At 45.2% G+C, this 21,698-nt stretch overlaps 1 protein-coding gene across 16 annotated transcripts in view; it reads right to left on the bottom strand.

Moving 5' to 3' along the window:
• Positions 1-20,975, bottom strand: part of dtnb (dystrobrevin beta) — a 448,064-nt gene extending 427,089 nt beyond the window's left edge. For all 16 annotated transcript variants that reach the window (XM_033021441.1, XM_033021431.1, XM_033021442.1 and 13 more), the window contains exon 1: positions 20,675-20,975. In XM_033021441.1, the coding sequence (XP_032877332.1) occupies positions 20,675-20,889 (215 nt within the window). In that variant the 5' untranslated portion in view covers positions 20,890-20,975. The remainder of the gene's footprint in view (positions 1-20,674) is intronic.
• Positions 20,976-21,698: the final 723 nt, after the last annotated feature.

Here is a 21,698-nt window from a genome sequence, read left to right as displayed (position 1 = left end):
CAATGTCCTCTGATGCCCTCTGCATCATGTCAGACTACACTGCAATAGGAAAAATATTCAAGACTGTCTTGGAGAAAGAAAATAAATTTGGGATGGTTGCAATTTCTTCCTGGGTATAGTGCAGAGGCAACTTGTAGACAACTGGGCCACTTGAATACACCATAAACATGATAATTAAAAAAAAAAATCATATTTGCTCATAGTATCAAATATTCATTCAAATGATAATAATACAGTAAAACCAACCTTAACATATTTCTTCATGAGCCTCGACATTCTCGGCTCCACCACATCCGTGCAATTACAAGGAAAGCCTAACTGCACCTCTACCTCCTCAGAAGTTTGAGACAACTCGGCATCATTAACATATGGCATCTCTGTGTGGTATCTCAGCTGCACGGAGGCGGAGAGGAGAGCTCTTCAGCGCGTCGTCCACAGAGTGCAGAGGATTATTGGGACACAGCTACCAGCCTTGGAGGGCATCTACCACACACGGTGCCTCAGGAAGGCCGTCAGCATCCATAAAGACTCCTCACACCCTTGTAATGGGCTGTTCGAACTACTTCCCTCCGGCAGATGTTACGCCCGAACCTCCAGACTCAGAAACAGCTTCATTCCCAGAGCTATAGCGGCTCTGAGCCGGCCCTGCTGAGTGCCCCCCCATCCCAACTGGACTGTCTCCCTCAGATGGTCACGTCGCATAGATTATTTATTTTGTATTCTTTTTACATCGGTTGGAAGCTGCATACTAAATCTCGTTGCACTGATGTGCAATGACAATAAAAGATCCTCTAGGCCCATTATTATTATTATTATTATTATTATTATCAAACTTCCACAGATGCGTGGTAGAGAGCATCACGGCCTGGTTCAGTAATGAAAACACCCAAGAATGAAGAAAGTTACAGAAAGATGGGGGACATGATGGTCCGTCAAGGGCACTGATCTTCCCACCAATGAAGGGATCTACAAGAAGGACTACTTCAAGAAGGCAGCTAATATCAAAAGATCCATACCACTGTCATCATGTTGCTACCATTGGGAAGGTGATACAGGACCCCGAGAACTTTTACTTCCAGGGTGAAGAACTGCTTCTTCCCCTCAAGACATCAGGCTCTTGAAGCACCCTGCACATCCCGAACTCAGCACTGAACTGCTAGAGATGAAGGTTGCACTATGCAATTTGATTTGCACGATCATAGTTAGGTAAACATAGAATGACTGCTAATTTATTTTACATTCATTTGTAATGTTGTTGCGATTAATGTGCCTTTTAAGCACTAGCAAAACATAATTTCATTGTTATGGGCTTAATGGTGCAAGGCCATCAGAGGATGGGGCAGATAACAAAAGTGCCATTTAGGTACAAGGCATACAACAATTAAACACTCTTGATGTTCAGTTAGTGGTTGCCTACATTTTTGGAAGCAAAGTAGCACTGCAGAATAATCTCATGAGCCTGAGCAAATCGGGAGAAATATGCCAATCCCGGGCAGGAATTAATTTCCCCTAGTATGGTTGGATGGACAGTCAGTCAGTGTGGAATTATTTGTCACAGAAGGCTGTGGAGGCCTAGTCAGTTAATATTTAAGGCAGAGATAGATAGATTCTTGATTATTATGCGTGTCAGGGGCTATGGAGAGAAGGCAGGAGAATGGGGTTAGGAGGGAGAGAGATCAGCCATGATTGAATGGCAGAGTAGACTTGATGGGACGAATAGCCTAATTCTGCTCCTAGCACATGACCGTATAAATCAAACGAAGGCAACCGGCAAGATTAAGTTTCTCAATGTGGACTTATGAGGAACACAAGGAATATAGAAACATAGAAACATAGAAAATAGGTGCAGGAGTAGGCCATTCAGCCCTTCGAGCCTGCACCACCATTCAATATGATCATGGCTGATCATCCAACTCAGTATCCTGTACCTGCCTTCCCTCCAAACCCCCTGATCCCTTTAGCCACAAGGGCCACATCTAACTCCCTCTTAAATATGGCCAATGAACTGGCCTCAACTACCTTCTGTGGCAGAGAATTCCACAGATTCACCACTCTTGTGTAAAAAATGATTTTCTCATCTCGGTCCTAAAAGACTTCCCCCTTATCCTTAAACTGTGACCCCTTGTTCTGGACTGCCCCAACATCGAGAATAATCTTCCTGCATCTAGCCTGTCCAACCCCTTAAGAATTTTGTAAGTTTCTATAAGATCCCCCCTCAATCTTCTAAATTCTAGCGAGTACAAGCCGAGTCTATCCAGTCTTTCTTCATATGAAAGTCCTGACATCCCAGGAATCATTCTGGTGAACCTTCTCTGTACTCCCTCTATGGCAAGAATGTCTTTCCTCAGATTAGGAGACCAAAACTGAATGCAATACTCCAGATGTGGTCTCACCAAGACCCTGTACAACTGCAGTAGAACCTCCCTGCTCTTATACACAAATCCTTTTGCTATGAATGCTAACACACCATTCGCTTTCTTCACTGCCTGCTGCACCTGCATGCCTACTTTCAATGACTGGTGTACCATGACACCCAGGTCTCGTTGCATCTCCCCTTTTCCTAATCGGCCACCATTCAGATTATAGTCTACTTTCCTGTTTTTGCCACCAAAGTGGATAACCTCACATTTATCCACATTATACTGCATCTGCCATGCATTTGCCCACTCACCCAACCTATCCAAGTCACCTTGCAGCCTCCTAGCATCCTCCTCACAGCTAACACTGCCCCCCAAAACCCAAAACCCTTCACAAAATTTCCAGTATCGTTTTTCTTCCAGCTAGTTGTACATTGTGCGAACACAAAAAATAATTACAACCAAGCATTTCAATTTAAAACCTTAAAAACTTGGGCTATCTTAGATTTGAAATACAGAACGAAACAAATCACCACTACATTTAGGTCGGCTTTGATTATATACTTTATGGAAAATATTACAAGATTAAATTTGAAACACAAATGAACAAAGATCATTCTAATTCAGAGAGAAATGAAAGGGCCGAATCTTTCATTCAGGGTTAACTTGCACAAAATGAATTTGTACCGTTGAGGTTTCCTGTTGCCCTTGGGCTCTGATGACATAACTGCTGTGATTGGAAATATTCTCACTATATACAACACCTTCAATGTTTTGCTAGCATCATTCATTTTGAAGCAACACCCAATTTACAACAGGGGTTTGAAATAACCACAAAGTGACATCAGAGAGTCAAATTCAATTTGCTGTACCTTGTACCTAAATCAATGGCACATTTAAATGGTACTTGTTATTTGCCCCATCCTCTGAGGGCCTTGCACCATTAAGCCCACAAGTGTCACCTGCTCTCCAACAGGATCCAAGATGTGCTTAAGTCCAATGATCACTAACTTGAACATTTATTCTTTGCCAGATCTCAGAATACCTCACTGCTCACCACTAGAAAATGATCCTGTAACTCAAACTGACTTAAGCTTCTCTCCCCTGCCATGTGTACCAACAAGCACAGGAGGTCATGGATTTGGAGTTAAACAATATGGAAACAGACTCTTCGAGCCAACTCGTCCACGCCAACCAATATACCATGTCCAATCGAGACCCATTTACCAGCATTTGGTCCACATCCCTCCAAACCTTTCCTAATTATCTGTCAAATGTCTTTCAAATGTTGTTAGAGTACCTACCTGAACTACCTCCTCTAACATATACCCACCACCCACTGTGTGAATAATCAAAACATCTGTCATGAAAAGTGAAACCCTTAAGTTGCCTTGTAATTCCATCCCTTCCTCTCGTCTACCTGGCCAAACATCCCATCCAATCTGCCCACCCCCAACATCCAATGCTCTCTTTCCAACTTTAAGTTTTTCATCGCTCTGAAGTATTCTCTGGTCTATCTCCCCATATTTCTCCCCACACAGCATCATCTAACATACAATGAGACCAAACCAGAATGTATGGCTTTGATATTCTATTAGTTCCTGAGCCAAGCTTCCACTTCCATTACAAGTTCAAGTTTTCAACCATACCTAGGCTCAATCCTCTGAAACCTTTTCATAAATATCAATGAGCTAGTTTTGCATTTTTCCAAACTCAGAGCAGAAGCCCAGTCTGCTTAAACTCTCCAAGCTTCCCTCCGCCCCTCTGACCCCACCCCCGTCATATTTTTACAATTCCCTCTGACCTCCCTCTTTTGGATGAAGACAGGTCAACAGAAGCCTGATCCTTGTACCCATCTACCCACACCTCAACGCGTTCCGGGTCTGCCATAACGGACAGGTCTTCTTCCGTTGTCTCCACCTCTAGGCCCATTTCTATGAAAAGCAGTCCTTGCCTACCAGTGGCGACCCCTTCTCCAGTCTCCATCATTCCCCTTCTTCTTGGACTCCCTGTGCTTGCCTTCTTCCTTCTCTGGATATTTTTTATTGTATATCTGAAGAAGGGTCCCAACCCATAATATTACATGTCCATGTTCTGCAAAGATGCTGACTGACCCTCTGAGTTACTCCAGCACTGTGTCCTTTACTGCTTGATCTCTCCTCTTGATGAACCCATCTATCCAAGAATCAATCTGGTAAACCTTTGTATGCTCCCACTATTGCAAGTTTATCTTTTCTCAGCCAAATGACACCAATGCACAATATTCTGTATGTGATCTCAGAGTTCCTACTACTTCACCTACTAATCTTTGTAGCCATTCCATCTTTCATATGTTTGTCCCACATAACCCAAGAGGTACAGACCAGACAGCATTGGTTCGGTCATCCATCACCAGATTGAATTGACCCTGGTGCTTGCTCGAAGCAGGCTCGAAGGGTCGAATGGCCTCCTCCTGCACCTATTTTCTATGTTTTCTATGACCCACATCAAGTGCTAAAGGCCCATACCAAAAATCACTGTGTATCCTTGTAATTATTTACTCATAGGATGTGGACATACGTAGCTGACAAGGCCAACATATCTCACCGAATGCAAACCGGCGACAATGCTGATGGATTGCCATTGCAAAGGGCAATTTTGAAGCAATTATAATGACAGATCTGGGATCACATGGTAAAGTTTATCACCAGATTTGGGCACTACTATCGTTACAAGCCTTTTATCCTTAATGTTTACTAAACTATTTTCATTTGCATTGTCAAGATCTGCAATGGGATTTGAAGACATGGATGAGATGTAATATTTCAGGCCTGTGCGGTTTGTTCGGGTCCGTGGGCCGAAGGGCCTGTTTCTGCACAGTATCTCTAAAGTCTTAAGTAAAGTCTAGAGGCCTCCGGATTTTGGAGCTACAACTTCACCATTGTGCCCTCCATAACCTAAAATCGTGCACTTTCAGCCACATATCCCATACACAAAATCCAAATACATTATATTCAGGTCTACAACAGTATGGCCTGAGGATATAGTCCTTGTGAAACTAGATAGCCACAGAGGTGATCAAGCATCTCCACAAGACATGCAGTCATTTGATGTGAATGTCACAAAAAATCCACGATCGCAGCAGGGCTTTCACAGACTCCTTTGATGATTAAGTTAAAGCCATCCATTCAACTCCTGTGCTGCCCTTCTTTGGCTTTTTCACCAAGGTAAAACCTCCCCAAGACATCCTCCTGGCTATTACTGTAAACTGTGACTCTTCTGCCTGTGATTAATTACCTAGACTCAATGCTGAGCACAATGTAAACCATAGCTGTGTAGTGGCGCCTGCTAGCGCACGCAGATATCAAACCCGGCGTTCAGAAGCCGCGGCCACGTGACTCGGTAGGGGCTGTTGTTTTTGTGCGGTTTTTCCCCTGCGCGCGTTAGTTCAGTGCTGACCACCGATGTGGCCAGACGCGTCTGGTAAACCTGTATGCTGCAACTTGAACTTTCGAATAAAGTATTTGTTGAAAAATCCAGGAGTCGTTTATCAGACCACTAAAGTTGCTTTCTTTACTGCTCAAGATACTGTGCATGATCAGAATGAGGCCATTTTAAAGAGAAAAAACACATTGTTCTTAAAAAAAATATTGACGTAGCTACCAATAACGTATCACTGCAGACCACCCCAAGGACTGAATTCCGAATTATTATTTTATTTTGATATCACTGTTACAAGTCTTTAAGACAAGGATGACATTTCTACTCGTGCAATGCATAATGCTTATAGGGTGCAAGGATATTGGTTATTGCATTAACTCAGATTAGTTCATTTTCACTTCCATCTGGAAGAAACTATCAGGTTTTTTTTTAAAAATAACCTACATGGTTGATGAGGCAGAGTCTATATTGATAAAAGTTACATATGGTAGGCAGCTCTGGGAGGTTAGATGGTATGGGATCCCTGCAGAACTAGCTAACTGGACACAAAAATGGCTTCATGATGGGAAGCAGAGGGTGGTGGTTGAAGTTGTTCTTCAGACTGGAGGCATGTCTCTATTGGGATGCCTCAGCTATCACGCTAGGCCCCCTTGCAGTTTGTCATCAATATCAATGATTTGGATGAGAATGCGCAAATCATGATTAGTGAGTTTGCAGATGACACTAAAAAAAGTAGCATCTTAGACAGTGAAGATGATCATCAAGAACTACGGCAGAATCATGATCAGCTGGGCTAGCAAGCCGAGGGATGGCAAATGGAGTTTAATTCAGATAAGTGAGATGCTATATTTTGGGAAAGCAATCCAGGGCACAGTGAACAGTTGGGCACTGAGGAGTATGGTAGAACAGAGTCATCTACGAGAACAACTACAGAGCTTCATTAGTCAGAGAAATTACTATAGAAGTTGAGACATTAAGTTACAGTTGTTCAATACACTGGCAAGGCAGCACTTGGAGCATTGTATTCAGTTTTGCTCACCCACCTACACGAAAGATGTCATCAATCTGGAAAGAGTGTAGAGAAGTGTGTGGGAAGGTAGACAAAAATGCTGGAGAAACTCAGCGGGTGAGGCAACATCTATGGAGCGAAGGAATAGGTGACGTTTCGGGTCGAGACCCTTCTTCAGACTGATGTGGGTGTGTAGGAAGGAACTGCAGATACTGGTTTAAACAGACGACGGACACTAAAAACTGGAGTAACTCAGCTGGACAGGCAGCATCTCTGGAGAGAAGGAATGGATGACGTTTTGGGTCAAAGGTTTCAAAGGTTTCCAAGGTCAGTTTAGTTTCATGTGTACCAATTAAGGTACAGTATTATTTATATTACCATACTAAAATAAAAGCAACAAGACACACAACTACATAAAAGATAACATAAAAATCCACCACAGCAGATTCTCTACATTCCTCACTGTGATGGAAGGCAATAAAGTCTAATCTTCTTCCCTTATTTTCCTCTTGCGGTCGGGGCAATCAAACCATGCATCGGGGCAATCGGAGCGCCCGCATTTCCCCTGCAGCCGCTGATCAAGGCTCCCACGTCTGGGCGGTCGAAGCTCCTGCGGCTTGGAGCTCCCAAAGTCGGTCTCCAACCAGAGACCGCGAGCTTGACGATGTTAAAGTCCACAGGCTGCCGCGGTTAGAGCTCCCGAAGTCGGTCTCCAGCAGAGACCTCCAGCTCATCGATGTTAGGCCGCAGTGCAGACGGAGATACGATACGGGGAAAAAATTTGCATCTCTGTCGAGGTAAGAGATTAAAAGTTTCCCCCAAACCCCTCACCCTCCACAGAAAACAAGCTAAAGAATACTATAAACATACATTTAACACATACTAAACAACAACAGAGAAGGAAGGGACAGACTGTTGGCGAGGCAGCCATTGCTCGCGCCACCGGTAGAGACCCTTCTTCAGAGAAGTTTTACGAGGATATTCCCAGGATACGAGGGCCCGAATTGCAAGGGGAGGTTGAGCAAGTTAGGACCCAATTAATTGGAGCACAGGAGGCTGAGGGGTGATCTTACAAAATAAAATCATGAGGGTAAGATAGGGTGAATGCAGTTTTTTCTAGTGTAGAAGAATTAGAACCAGAACTTTAAGGTGAGAGGGAAAAGATTTAGTAGGAACCCTCGGGGCAACCCTTTCCATAGAGGGTGGTAGGTATATGAAACAAACTGCCAGAGGAAGTAGTTGAAACAGGTACAAGAACACTTAAAAGTCAATTGAACATGGATAGGTAAGGTTTAGAGAGATACGATCCATATGCAGGTAAATGGGATTAGATTAGACAGGGCATCTTGATCGTCATGGACAAGTTGGGTCAAAAGACCCGTTTCCGTACTGTATGATTTAACAGGAGTTGATGACGTTTGAATGCCTTTAATTAAAAATACCACTTTTCATGTGATCTTTTTGAACGAAATGTTGCTGTGATCTTTGCCGCGCTCACTTCAAATGGTCATCTATCAAATGAGGATGCTTGTGCGCCTTATGATTATTATGTTTCACAAGAGCTGTAACCCCAGGCTTTAATTCAGAGATCTGAACTTCATGCATTTTTCTACATCTGCTTTCAAGCAGATTTTCTTGGCTTTGTCACACGAAATGTTGATGTAGAGTTTGGTCATTTATCTCACGGGATCGTCTCCAGAAGATTTTAGTGCAAATTATTCAAAAATAAGTGTACTGGTAGTATTCCTACTGTTGAACTTAGAAGATTGAGGGGGGATCTTATAGAAACTTACAACATTCTTAAGGGGTTGGACAGGCTAGATGCAGGAAGTGCATCTAGATGCCGGTAGGCGGTGCGACTCTCGTCTGCAGCGGCCTCTGCAGTCCGTCTGCGTTTTTATTATTTTATGTCTATGTTTTTATGTAGTTTTTGTTATTTTTGTTGGGGTATGTGTGTGGGGGGGTGGGGGTGGTGTGGGGGGGTTGGGGGTAACTTTTAAATCTCTCCCTGCACGGGAGACCCGACCTTTTCTTTGTCGGGTCTCCGTTGTCGTTGGGGCTGCAACGAGGAGCGGCCTCCAACAGGAAGGCCGGGGACTCTGGTGCTGAACTCACCTCACCGTCGCGGAGCTGGCCGAGTCCAGAGCGGGTGGAGCTGTGGTGGACGCTGCTGCGACCCGACCCCCGGAGATTCGGTGGCTGCAACTGCGGGTTTGGCGGACGGCACCGGGAGCCCGCGGGTCCCTGGAGGGAGACCGCTTTTCCGGGCTCCCGCAACGGCGACTTCTCCCGCCCGAGTTGCGGGGTTGAAGAGCACCTGGAGCGAGGCCTTACAGCACCGCCCCGCGCGGCTTGGAATGGCGGCGGGTCTCTGCGAGCGCACGCCGGGGGCTCTAACACCAAGACCCGGTGTGCGACCTTGCATCACCCGGCGTGGCTTTAATGGCCACGGGACAATTCGCCATCGCCCGCCGGGGGCTTTGACTTTGACTTTGACTCTGACATCGAGGGGGGGAGTGCAGTGGAGAGAAAAGTTTTTTTGGCCTTCCATCACAGCAATGTGATGGATGTTTATGTAAAATATGTTGTGTCTTGGGTCTATTTGTTTGTAATGTATGGCTGCAGAAACGGCATTTCGTTTGGACCTCAAGGGGTCCAAATGACAATAAATTGAATTGAATTGAATTGAATTGAATTGAAGATTATTCCCGATGTTGGGGAAGTCCTGAACAAGGGGACACAGTTTAAGGATAAGGGGGAAATCTTTTAGGACCGAGATGAGAAAAACATTTTTCACACAGAGAGTCGTGAATCTGCGGAATTCTCTGCCACAGAAGGTAGTTGAGGCCAGTTCATTGGCTATATTTAGGAGGGAGTATAAATATAGGAGGTATGGAGAGAAGGCAGGTACAGGATACTGAGATGATCAGCCATGATCATATTGAATGGTGGTGCAGGCTCGAAGGGCCGAATGGCCTACTCCTGCACCTATTTTCTATGTTTCTATGAACTGGTACTACTCTGTAATTTCATATAAATGCAATCAAAGCCTGATCAAAACAAATAACATGAATTATATCCTTCAAATGTTTGCATAAACCATTCTACTTCACCATAGTGAAGTGTAGCTTTGCAATGTGTAAACTTCCATTGCCCATCACGTCTCTTGCAGAGTAAAAACTAACACAGACCTTGTCAAGCACAGGAAAGGAAGATTTTGTGGATGTGGCAACAGTGATTTTTTAAATAACAAGGAATCTACTCCCCTGATGAAGAGTCAATTCCGATCTGACAAAGGATCTCTGATCTGAAACGTTATCCGTTTCTCCTTCCACAGTTGCTGCCCAAGTGTTTCCAGCATTTTCTGTTTTTCTTGCAGATTTTCAGCATCTGCAGTTTTATTTTCAATCCATTGTTTTGCATAGGCAGGGTTTTACAGTTCCATTCCTGGAGGAATGTTCCAACAAGTGCAATGAATGACATTCAGCACATTACAATTATTGTTGATCTTTGTATTGACTTTCACACCCACCATATGCTTTCAGATAAGGTCATGTGATTGGAGTAGAATTAGGCCATTCGGCCCATCAAGTCTACTCCGTCATTCAATCATGGCTTGTCTATCCCTCCCTCCTACTCACATGGAGTTTGCTGAATAACAAATGTTCCCAGAATTGTAGAGCTTTCCGCATGACTTACTGTTCCTCCTTACTAGGTCATTACAATTTGTATCGAGTCTCCACAATAAAAGGCACTGTTTGAATTCTGCTCATCTTACTCACACTGGGTGATATATTTTTTGATGATTGTGAACGAAGGTTTCTGTCCTACTGTTATATTTGCCTTTAATTCAATGCACTCTTGATATTTAGCATGGCCATTGCCACCATAACAATTTACAAATTCGGTATAGGTGCTCTGAATGCTACTGCATATTCAAACATTGATTTGAACCTGAAGTGATTGGGATTAATATCCAAAAATGAGCTAGTACTGTTGATATTTGACCCAGTATGTTGGATTTCTTGTAACAGAATTAGTCTATTGGTTATTTCTGCAGCTGCTGAGGAGTGGCATCTTGCACCTCATCTCAGTAATTGCAACCTGCATATCAAACAACATCCTATGACTGCTCAGCTCTTCTTCAGGAGATACATTGCATTACTTCACCGCTATAGATCATGTACATAATGGCTGCTGTTTACATTGCCATACTCGTGAAACATGGTATTTTCTTCAAGGGAAAATATACATAGTTCAGGAAATGAAATAGCATAGTACAACAATAATAATAATTAAGATTCCATCTTTTTTCTAGTTTCTCTGCAGGTGCACTATGCAACCCAATCTTCACCGGAACTGCAGCTTTGTGTACAGTTGGTCCAATTCTTAATGGATGGACACTTGTTTCTCCGCTCCCCACTACCCCAATGTTTTTTTCTCTCTTTCCAGTTATGAAAGATCTTGGACTTGAAAGATTACCTCTGTCTCTGTCTCTTAGTCTTTCCTGTGTTTTTTCTCTTTTTATTATAAATTAGTAATTTTTGAATGTTATTATATATACTAGACTAAGTGGGACCAGTTGGGTCCCATTGTCACACTGGAGGCCTGGTCCCCCAAAGCAATATTCCACCACTCACCCATAGCCCCCAAATGTGCTGGCGCAGCTCATTTCCCCTCATCCCCCAGCACTCCCTCCCCTGTGGGTGGGGAGGGGTGTGCGTGGGAGGGACAGGGGGGGGGGGGGGGAGGATGGGGGGGGGGGAGGGGGGTGGGGGCGGGATAGTTGTGTGGGCTGGGGGTTGTGGGGGGGAGGTTGTGGGGTGGGGGAGGTTGTCGGGTGGGGGAGGGAGTGTGAGGGGGGGGGGAGGGGTGTGTGGGAGGTGTGGGGATGTGTTGGGGGGGGGAGGGACGGGGAAGGGAGCTCATAGGAAAGACAGGGGATGAGTCATAGGGGAGAGAAGGGTATCACGGGGGAGGGGGGGCAGGAGCCAGCAGGGGGGACCAGAGGGGAAGGGGCTGGAGGTGGGGGGTGGTGCGATGGGAACTCACAGTGGGCTGATCAGTAACTATTCGCTCTCCTCGCCGGGATGAGATTCTCCGCTTTCCATTTGGCTGACACCTCCGGCACCGCGCCGCTTCCTTTCCGTCCGACAATTGTGTCTGGTTGGAGACCTCCGCCGGCCACAGCAGAGTGTCCCTCAGCTCCAGTAAAAACGTCGATTGGCGAGCAGGAAGGGGCGTTGCCGTCGTCCTGATTGACAGGAAAGGAGACCAATCGGCGTGTCGCTGACTGACAGGAAAGGAGACCAATCTGCGCATGCACGGTTTTTAAGATTTTTAACCTTAATAACTTTTAAGCTATACCATCAATCGAAACAAAATTTGTTGTACTTGAGGACGGGAGAATGGTGAGTAAGGTGGTGAAAATTCGTAGCGCTATCCTGTACCGTTTTTGCACAAATAGAAAAAACACCCAAACCAGAAGAGCACAAGATCAGAGTTTTAGTTAGGTACTAGACCAAGTGCAGACCCGCTGGGTCTGTTCCCCCCAACGCGTGGTGGTGGGGGGGGTGGGGGTGCTGCGGCTTCACACGCACACTAACCACCCCCCACACACACGGGAGGGGAGGGGGTAGGGGGAAATGGGGTGGGGAGAGGGGAGGGAGGGGAGACAGCTGGGTCCCGTTCCCTCAACGTGCGGTTGCGAGGGGGGGTGGGGGGGCTGCGGCTTCACACGCACACTAACCACCTGCCTAAAACGAATATTCACGAAATAGAACCCGGACAAACCAACACGAGAGTTTTAAATATATATAGATAGATAGATAGATAGATAGATAGATAGATAGATAGATAAAGAGAGATAGATAGATTGTCCTCTGTTGAATTGATTTCATTCTCCTAATCCAAGATTTAAGATTTGTTTCTCTTCCAGAATCAATGGATGTGCTGAGACATTTCAATCGATAACACTGCCCAATAAATCATTCTTATCAACATGCTCCTTGTGGCTTCAAAATCCAATGACATGGTTCACCTTCACACATATACTAACAAGATCAAATAGTCTATCGACAATCTATGATTCCACTGTTAGATTATTGGGATATTATTGGCTACACAGTCATGGGTTGAGAGAGAAAGGACAGGGGACTTAGGATGTAGCCTCGAGGTGCTCCAGTGATGATGGCTTTCGAGAATATTGATTAAGCTATGCTAATTAGGAAGTAGAGAACATTGCCCAGTCCATTGGAGTATTAATCTCCTCACATTCATTGCTATCTACAGGAAGCACTGCCTCAAATTTTATTAAAGACACACAGCACACTGCCTATGCTCTCATCTTGTTTCTACCATTGGTAAAAAGGAAGGGGAGCATGAAAACTCTGATCCCCCAGTTTCAAGAACAGTTTATTCCCATTAACTATCGATAACCACAAACAAACCTTTTTAGTTTAGAGATACAGCGCAGAAACAGGCCCTTCGGCCCACTGATTCTGCGCAGACCAGTGATCCCCACACACACTACGGACAACCTCCAAACCTGTACGTCTTTGAGTGTGGGAGGATAGTAGAGATCTGGGAGAAAATCCACGCAGGTCACAGGGAGAACGTACAAACTCCATACAGACAAGCACCCATTAGTCAAACCTGGGTCTCTGGCGCTGCAAGGCAGTAACTCCACCGCTGTGCCACCATGCCACCCGTGCCTTTCGTTTAGTTTAGAGATACAGCGCGGAAACAGGCCCTTCAGCCTGAGTCGACCAGCAATCCCCACACATTAAAGGGCCTCTCCCATTTCGGCGATTTCTTCGGCGACATCCGGAAAATAGGCTGTCGCCACATGGTCGCGGGGTGACGCCTGTATTGTTGTTGGTTGTCTCCTCAAGTTTCGTAACTTTTTTTCTTGTCGCCGCTGGATTTTGAATAGTTCAAGACCTTTCGGCCACAGTGGGATTGACATTGCTTGTCTTCTCCTGTCGTAGGTTGTAGCCAGGATGACGCCAGGTGACGTTCTCGCCAGTTGCTGACTTCTATTGGCGACTACCTACGTCAACCTATATCAACCCGCAACAGGCACCGGTGACTGAATTGTCTTCCGACAGGGTCGTAGCTTGTCGTACCTTGTCGCGGGTGGACGTAAGTTGACTTCAGTTGTCGTAGGTTGTCGCCTGTGTGGTCGAAGGTTGTTGTAGGCTGTCGTATGTGTGGTCGTAGGTGGACGTCCCAAGTTGCTAGGAATTGTGTCGCCTAAGCTTGACTAGGTGGTAGCTTGTCATAGACATTGTCATAAGGTGGGTCCAGAGAAGCCAGTTTTTCAGTGTCTCGCTACGACTGTGACTGTCGCCGGCAGTCGCCTAAAAATCACCCAAGTGGGACAGGCCCTTAACATTATCCTACACACACTTGGGACAATTTACATTTATACCAAGCCAATTAACCTACAAATCTGTACATCTTTGGAGTATGGGAAGAAACCGAAGATCTCGGAGCGAACCCACGCGGTCAATGGGGAGAGCGTACAAACTCCATACAGATAGCATCTATAGTCGGGATCGAACCCAGGTCTCTGGCGCTGTAACTTCTGTAAGGCAGCAACTCTATCACTGCATCACCGTGCCGCCCATCAACAACTACAGCATCTTCAACAGACTTTGTATAGGTTGCACTGTTATGGTCTGGTTACCTGGTATCATTGATAATTCATTGCATTATTGACTATTGTAACTTTGTTTGTTTGTGCAGTTACAATAGTGCGCCTGTAAAGCTACACTAAATAAGAATATCACTGTTCCATTCCCATGTATGTGGCAATGCTGTCCAAGTTAAAACATGCACGCGTGAGTACAACCAAAACAAGTACAACAGAAAGTGCAAAGAGAAAAGAAACAGAGTGCAGAATATTGTGTTGCAGAGATAATGCAAATAAAAGTGCTAAGGACGCAACTGCATGATCAGAATACATCCTTAGATTGCAAGAGGTCTGTTCAAGAATCTGATAACGACAGGAAAGAAGCTTCCATCCAATCTGGTAGCAAGACCTGTCATGGTTTTGTACCTTCGGCCTGATGGGAGTGGGGAGAAGAGGGAATTACCAGAGTGCGAGGAGACCATGATTATGTCGGCTGCTTTCCTGAGGCAGCATTGCGCAGATAGAGTCAATGGGAGGGGGCAGAAGCTGGTTTGTAATGTATTTGTAATGAAGCTGGCTTGTACTGTGATGTGCTGTAATATTTGTAATCCTCAATTCACTGCAGTTTTGTGCAGTCTTGCGCAGAGAAGTTGCAAACCAAGTTGTTATGCATTCAGATAGATGCACCATAGAATGCAACTTTACAAGTAATTTGAGAGATGCTGGATTCCATTTGTCTTCCGGGGAACTAGAGATGTTGGTGTGATTTCATGGTCAGAGTCAATGTGATTGGACCAGGGCAAATTGTTGGTGATATTAATGCCAAGGAACTTGAAGTTCTCAATCATCTCCACTTCAGCATTATTGATGCAAACTAGGGCATGTACTCATGTAGATCTTGACACCATGTTGCTACGCTGTCTATCTCCTTCTGTATTCAGTCTCATCATTATTTGAGATCTGGCCTATTATTCAAAAGATAAGCCATAATTTCTGTCAGTTAAGTATCAGGAAGATTGAAGCCTTTATGTGCAAAACCCATCGCAAGTTCCATAGCTGTCAATGAATCTAGAAATGAAAACTATGCCTTCAGAGTTATCCATCAATTGTGTGGATGTGCAGTTTACTAGGGAATACAAATACCTAGTAATGTACCAGGACAGCTGAGGCCCTGTACAAGAAGGGACAGAAACGGCAGTATGTTTTGAGAAGGCTCCGCCCCTTCAACATCCGCAGTAAAAGGACTGTCCCACGAGCATGTGACTGCATGAGGCAAGCGCGACCAAACCGGAAGAGGGGCCCGCGCGGAGGTCGAGTGATCCCCGTACAGGGCCTGTCCCACCAGCATGCGACTGCATGCGGCGAGCGCGACCAAACCGTAAGCGGGGCCTCGCGGAGGTCGTGATCCCGTACGGGTTGACGTGAAGTTCGAGCAAAGTTTGCGCTAGGCGTACGCCGTCAAGACGCTGCGTACGGCGTCGAGACGCTGCGCACGCCCTTCGAGGCTGTGCATATGGCCTCAATGCGGTTGCGGTCCGGCAGGCCGTTGCCGCGCGGAATTTTTGGACAGTGTCAGTTTTTCGGAGCCCCGCGCTATGTCAGGACCAGCCCCGCACAACTCCATACGGCTCCGGGGATCGAAGTGGGAACGGCCCCGCGAGGCCATACGGCTCAAGCAACCACGTTAGGTCGCGCTTGCCGCATGCAGTCGCATGTTCGTGGGACAGGCCCTTAAGAATAGACAAAGGATTAACAAAATTATCAGTAAGGCTGGCTCCGTCCTGGAGTTGGATTAATGGGAGGTGGTCTTGGATAGGAAGATGCTTCTCAAACTGCGGAGCATCTTGGACAATACTGCTCACCTCCTCCATGACAGACTGGTCAACCTGAGGAGTGCCTTCAGCAACAGACTGGTGCCACCAAGATGCAGGACAGAACGCCACAGGAGATCCTTCAAACTGTACAACTCCTAACCCCTTCCGTCGTGGGGTAGACTGACTCCCCCTCCCCCATCTTTGCACATCACCAATCCTTCCCACTCGTCACTTTAATTTCATGTCTCATGTATTTTGTGTTTTATGACTTTTGGCAGATCAATTTCCCTCCTGGAATAAATAGAGTTCTATTGTATCATATTGTTATAAGCCCCTTACAGGAAGCTATCTACAACCTATACCCCACATGTTCCTTCAAGATGATTCATCAACCCCATCTATTTAACTATTCATTCAATTGTAATCCCTTAAGTTTATATTGCATATTTTCTGTCATTTGAAGCATCTCATGAACATAACAGTGCATTCCAATGGACTGCCAAACAATATTTGACATTGAGCTGCATCAAGATATATTGGGGCAGATGATACTAACTTTGACAAAGAGATAGCTTGAAGGTGCATCCTAAAAAGAAGCAAGATGAGTGAAGAGTCAGTATGAATTGGAGACAGTAGGTTTAGGCAGAATATTCCAGATGGTGGACATCCATGTCATTTCACAGACTGGCTCTTCAGTGCCTCCATTTAAAAGGCACAAAAAAAATGTAGCTGCCACCTAGACCTGCATCAACTGGCAAAAAAAAGGAAACAACATTAATTATTTTAGTTTCAAAAAAACCTACTTGTGTTATATGCCTGTACTCGATCATGTTCCTCAAAGAAACAACTCATAATTCTTTGGAAATAAAATCCTATTGCGACATCCTCCTCTGAGGTCCATTACATTAGATGACGCTGACAGACAAACTCATTGGATAACTAAGAATCTACAGCGTTTCATCATTAAAAAGCAGAATTGTATATCGACAATGAGACACTACCAATAATTCCTCACTCTGAAAATACTGCTCAGGCGAATCCTTGTTCAAATGAAGCAGAGCAAGAGCAGCCACACAATAAAGGGGAGGTCATTTAAGAGTGAGGTGAGAAAAAACTTTTTCACCCAGAGAGTTGTGAATTTATGGAATTCCCTGCCACAGAGGGCAGTGGAGGCCAAGTCACTGGATGGATTTAAGAGAGAGTTAGATAAAGCTCTAGGGGCTAGTGGAGTCAAGGGATATGGGGAGAAAGCAGGCACGGGTTATTGATAGGGGACGATCAGCCATGATCACAATGAATGGCGGTGCTGCCTCGAAGGGCCTTATGGCCTCCTCCTGCACCTATTTTATATGTTTCTAATAAAATGTCCCTTGTGATATTGGAACACAACAATATATACTGACTGGCAATGGAGAGTCTTAAGCAGGCCTGAACCAATAGAAACCATGGAAGCCGTGGAGCCAGCCCAGATATAGCGGAGAACATCAGTGAATGGTGTGGGAATGGCTTAGTGAGTATCACACCTGCAAACACAGTGGAATCGATCACATGAACACGAGGCAAAACTACACTTCTGCAAGCATCTCTACAAAAGACATTGAGAGGATAATTATATTCTGCCTCCTGAAGTCTTCAACATTGATAGATCCCAGTATTCAGCTCAGAAACAGTGCATGGAAGATGTTGACATGTAACAGAAATACTCTCCCAGATCAAGTCAATCATGATCTACAACCAACTCTCCTGGGATGTCAGGACTGTCTTATGAAGAAAGACTGGATAGACTTGGTTTATACTCTCTAGAATTTAGGAGATTGAGAGGGGATCTTATAGAAACTTACAAAATTCTTAAGGGGTTGGACAGGCTAGATGCAGGAAGATTGCTCCCGATGTTGGGGAAGTCCAGGACAAGGGGTCACAGCTTAAGGATAAGGGGGAAATCCTTTAAAACCGAGATGAGAAGAACTTTTTTCACACAGAGAGTGGTGAATCTCTGGAACTCCCTGCCACAGAGGGTAGTCGAGGCCAGTTCATTGGCTATATTTAAGAGGGAGTTAGATGTGGCCCTGGTGGCTAAGGGGATCAGAGGGTATGGAGAGAAGGCAGGTACGGGATACTAAGTTGGATGATCAGCCATGATCATATTGAATGGCGGTGCAGGCTCGAAGGGCCGAATGGCCTACTCCTGCACCTAATTTCTATGTTTCTATGTTTCTATAAAGATAAAACAGTGGAAGAAGTCTGTTTCCTAATAGAGTTCAATTTCTAGCAAAACAACTTTGCACTGAACCTAACCTCAGATATGAAACAATAGCATGTGTAACTGCCCTAAATATATCAAAAGACATTTCAGTTGGCTAAAGCAAACTCAAGTCAATCATGATCTACAACCAACACAAAAGTACATAGATACTACATCTTAAACCAGCTAGAAAGTGATTCGTTCGTCACTCCACAGGTTCAACAGAGAAACATTTTTAGCTGTGACTTGGATTACAGTCGATTAAAGTCATCCTCAAACTGTGAAGCATCCTGGACAATGCAGCTCACCCCCTCCATGACACACTGGTCAACCTGAGCAGTACCTTCAACAACAGACTGGTTCTACCAAAATGTAGTACAGAACGCCTCAGGAGATCCTTCTTCCCTGTGGTTATCAAACTTTACAACTCCTCCCCCTTTTGTCGTGGGGTAGACTGAGCCCGACTCCGTTCCTCCTCCTCCTCCTCCTCCTCCTCCCCCCCCCCCCCCCCCCCCCCCCACCCACCCCCCACAATCTTTGCACATCCCCAAAGCCTTTCCACTCATCACTTTAATGTCAGGTTTCATGTACTTTGTGTTTTTTTATGTTGGCAAATAAAATTACCTCCTGGGATAAATAGTTCTATCGTATTTTATCGCAAAAGGATGTGCAGTGGCAACTGGGAATGGACAATGAATATGCAGCATTGCCACTTTCCAAAAATCAGACTTGTTTTGGTTGTTAAACCGCAAGTACAATCTAAATTGCCGAGCCATTATGCATAAGATATCTGAAAATCCTTTTTTTTTAAATTAGGCTTCAAACACATATCATTCACCGACTTTTATGACTTAATCCTCCTCGTATCAACCAGATTACTACTTTATAATTACAAAGAAACTAATCTCTACTAAATAACTACCTCTAATGATAAAAGTGAATTAATAGTGTCCCGTGGAATTTATCTACAGTTCACAAGCAAATGTCTTTGCAGAAGTGAACAATTCACTGAAAAAAGATAAATCACCATCAGCAATGAGACACTTTATTTTACAAAGTGAACAATCAACAGAAACTGAAGACTTATTTATGCCTTTCAGCTTCTAAGCCATTAATGTAAGGCACATTCAATCAAGGCCTTCTCCAAATTCAGTATGTAGACATCACTTTCTTTCTGCAAATGCAATGATTATAATCCACTATACATCAGCGGTGACATAAATGGCATCACATCACGTGAATGTGCATCACTTTCCTTGCCTGAAGCATAAGCACTGGAGTAAACCTCTGAAATCCGAAACACAGATAGAGAACAAAGATATCAGAACAGTGTTCACACTGCCACAATTCCCCTTCAGCTAACTAACCAAGTCCAGCAAGATTTTGAGTGTAAGATACCAGAAACAGGGTTTGTCGAATTTATCACGGGTTTGTCGAATTTAAAAGTGAGAGTATATCATGTCAACTCGGGCACTGACATGCGGATTCTTCATACCATCACTCTGTTTATATAATACACACTTGTTTCTCATTTTACACTGTTTTGGCAAATTGCTCAATGACAGTGAACACAAGTCTACATCGTGTACAGTTGCAAACCCATAGTCCTACTCAGATAAAAATGCTTAAAGCATGGAACAATTAACCTCAGCTAAAACGCAGCACCATTTGACTGGTGTGAGATTCACTGTAAAAGTACATGCATACAGTATTTGCACGTTTAACGTAGCTCTAGTTATACTCTGTGCATTAAAGCAACATCTTCTGCTAAACTTATTTGATCCTTTAGTTCATTTTAAACTGCACGACAGCTTTCCAGTAACTGTTAAGTTCCACATCAATCCCCAGAAAGATTTTAGGTCTTTTTTTAAAAGCCATCGCATAGCGAGCACTGTGGGAAAAATACATTATAACCGCAAATTTACCAGCAGTCAGAACCAAAATCATCTTGCAAAACATTCCACAATACCACTCCAAGTACAAGACCCCAGAGCAAGCAAAATAAAGTCGGCGGCTCCCACTTTATGAACATTAACTTCGGATAAGAATATTTATGTTTAACTCCAGGTCACACATTAACTTGGTAACGACACAAATTCCTCCCCAACTCTCCACCCATATCCCATGAATAGAAATACAACAATAGCGAACATTGTTCCCGCTGCAGTGTTCAACTGTAAAATGTTAATAATTCACCTCAACGTGTTAGAAGAAATGAAATCGTCCGGCGACTTCTGTGGGTTGGGGGATGAGACGAGAGTAGCATGAAAACAGCACAAGTTAGCGGGACCTACTTCGTCCCATGGGGGGTGGGTGGGGGGAGAAACTCCTCCAGGCAAATCCCTCCGGCAACTTGTGCAGAAAGTGAGCGGGCAGAGGCAGCGACTGCTCAGTAAAACCTCGCCGCTCATTCGCTGCTCTCATCCACACACGCCGAGGGCGGAAGAGAAACCTCCTCCCGCTCACTCGAGCGGGGACCGAGGGGAAGGGGGAAGGCAGAGAGCAAAGCAGAGAGTGCCGGCACCCGGACTGCGGGCGGCGGAGAGGGGCCGGTAGACTTGTACCTGGTCCTGCAGAGCGCTCCCCGCGATCGCCGGCACTTAGACGGGGAGGGAGGGAGGGAGGGGCGACGGTGCAGCTTAGAAGCCCAGCTTGGATCCCGGGGGGCGGCGTGAGAGCTGCTACTTCGCGGCCATATTTGATACATTCCCTCCCTCTCTCCGGGTGGCGGGCACTTACCGGAGTTGACGCCGGCGGGTCGCTCACCTGCTCAGCCCGGGAACTGGCGCCGGCTGCGGGGGAGCGAAGCCGCTGGCGGGAGCAGTAGACGCTGTGATCAGCAGCGGGATCCCTGCGGCAACATCGGCGCTATGTTGCCATCGCCGGGGAAAAGTGCTGCTCGCTGCTGGTTGCCGCACTCGGCTTCACTGCGGTACATTGGATATGTTGCGGCTCTCCTCGTCCAGGCGTCCACTTTCGCCATAATGCGGTTCAGCCGCACTCGCGGGCTCACCAGATACAGCGCTTGTCTCTTTCCCCATACAAGCCGCCTTTATTGTAGGTACATTCTCCTCTTGAATCTTATTCTCCCACTTATTTGCAGCCCTCTATTTTTCTCGCGTTCATTTGTAGTTATTTCCTCACGTTATATTGTACAGACTCCTTAACGCACATTCAGCTGTGACATTGTTCACCGTAATCATATTACTGACCTCAAATT

The sequence above is a fragment of the Amblyraja radiata genome, chromosome 5 (genome assembly GCF_010909765.2).
Source record: "Amblyraja radiata isolate CabotCenter1 chromosome 5, sAmbRad1.1.pri, whole genome shotgun sequence".
Classification (NCBI taxonomy): domain Eukaryota; kingdom Metazoa; phylum Chordata; class Chondrichthyes; order Rajiformes; family Rajidae; genus Amblyraja; species Amblyraja radiata.
This window is presented reverse-complemented; position numbering and strand designations above follow the sequence as displayed.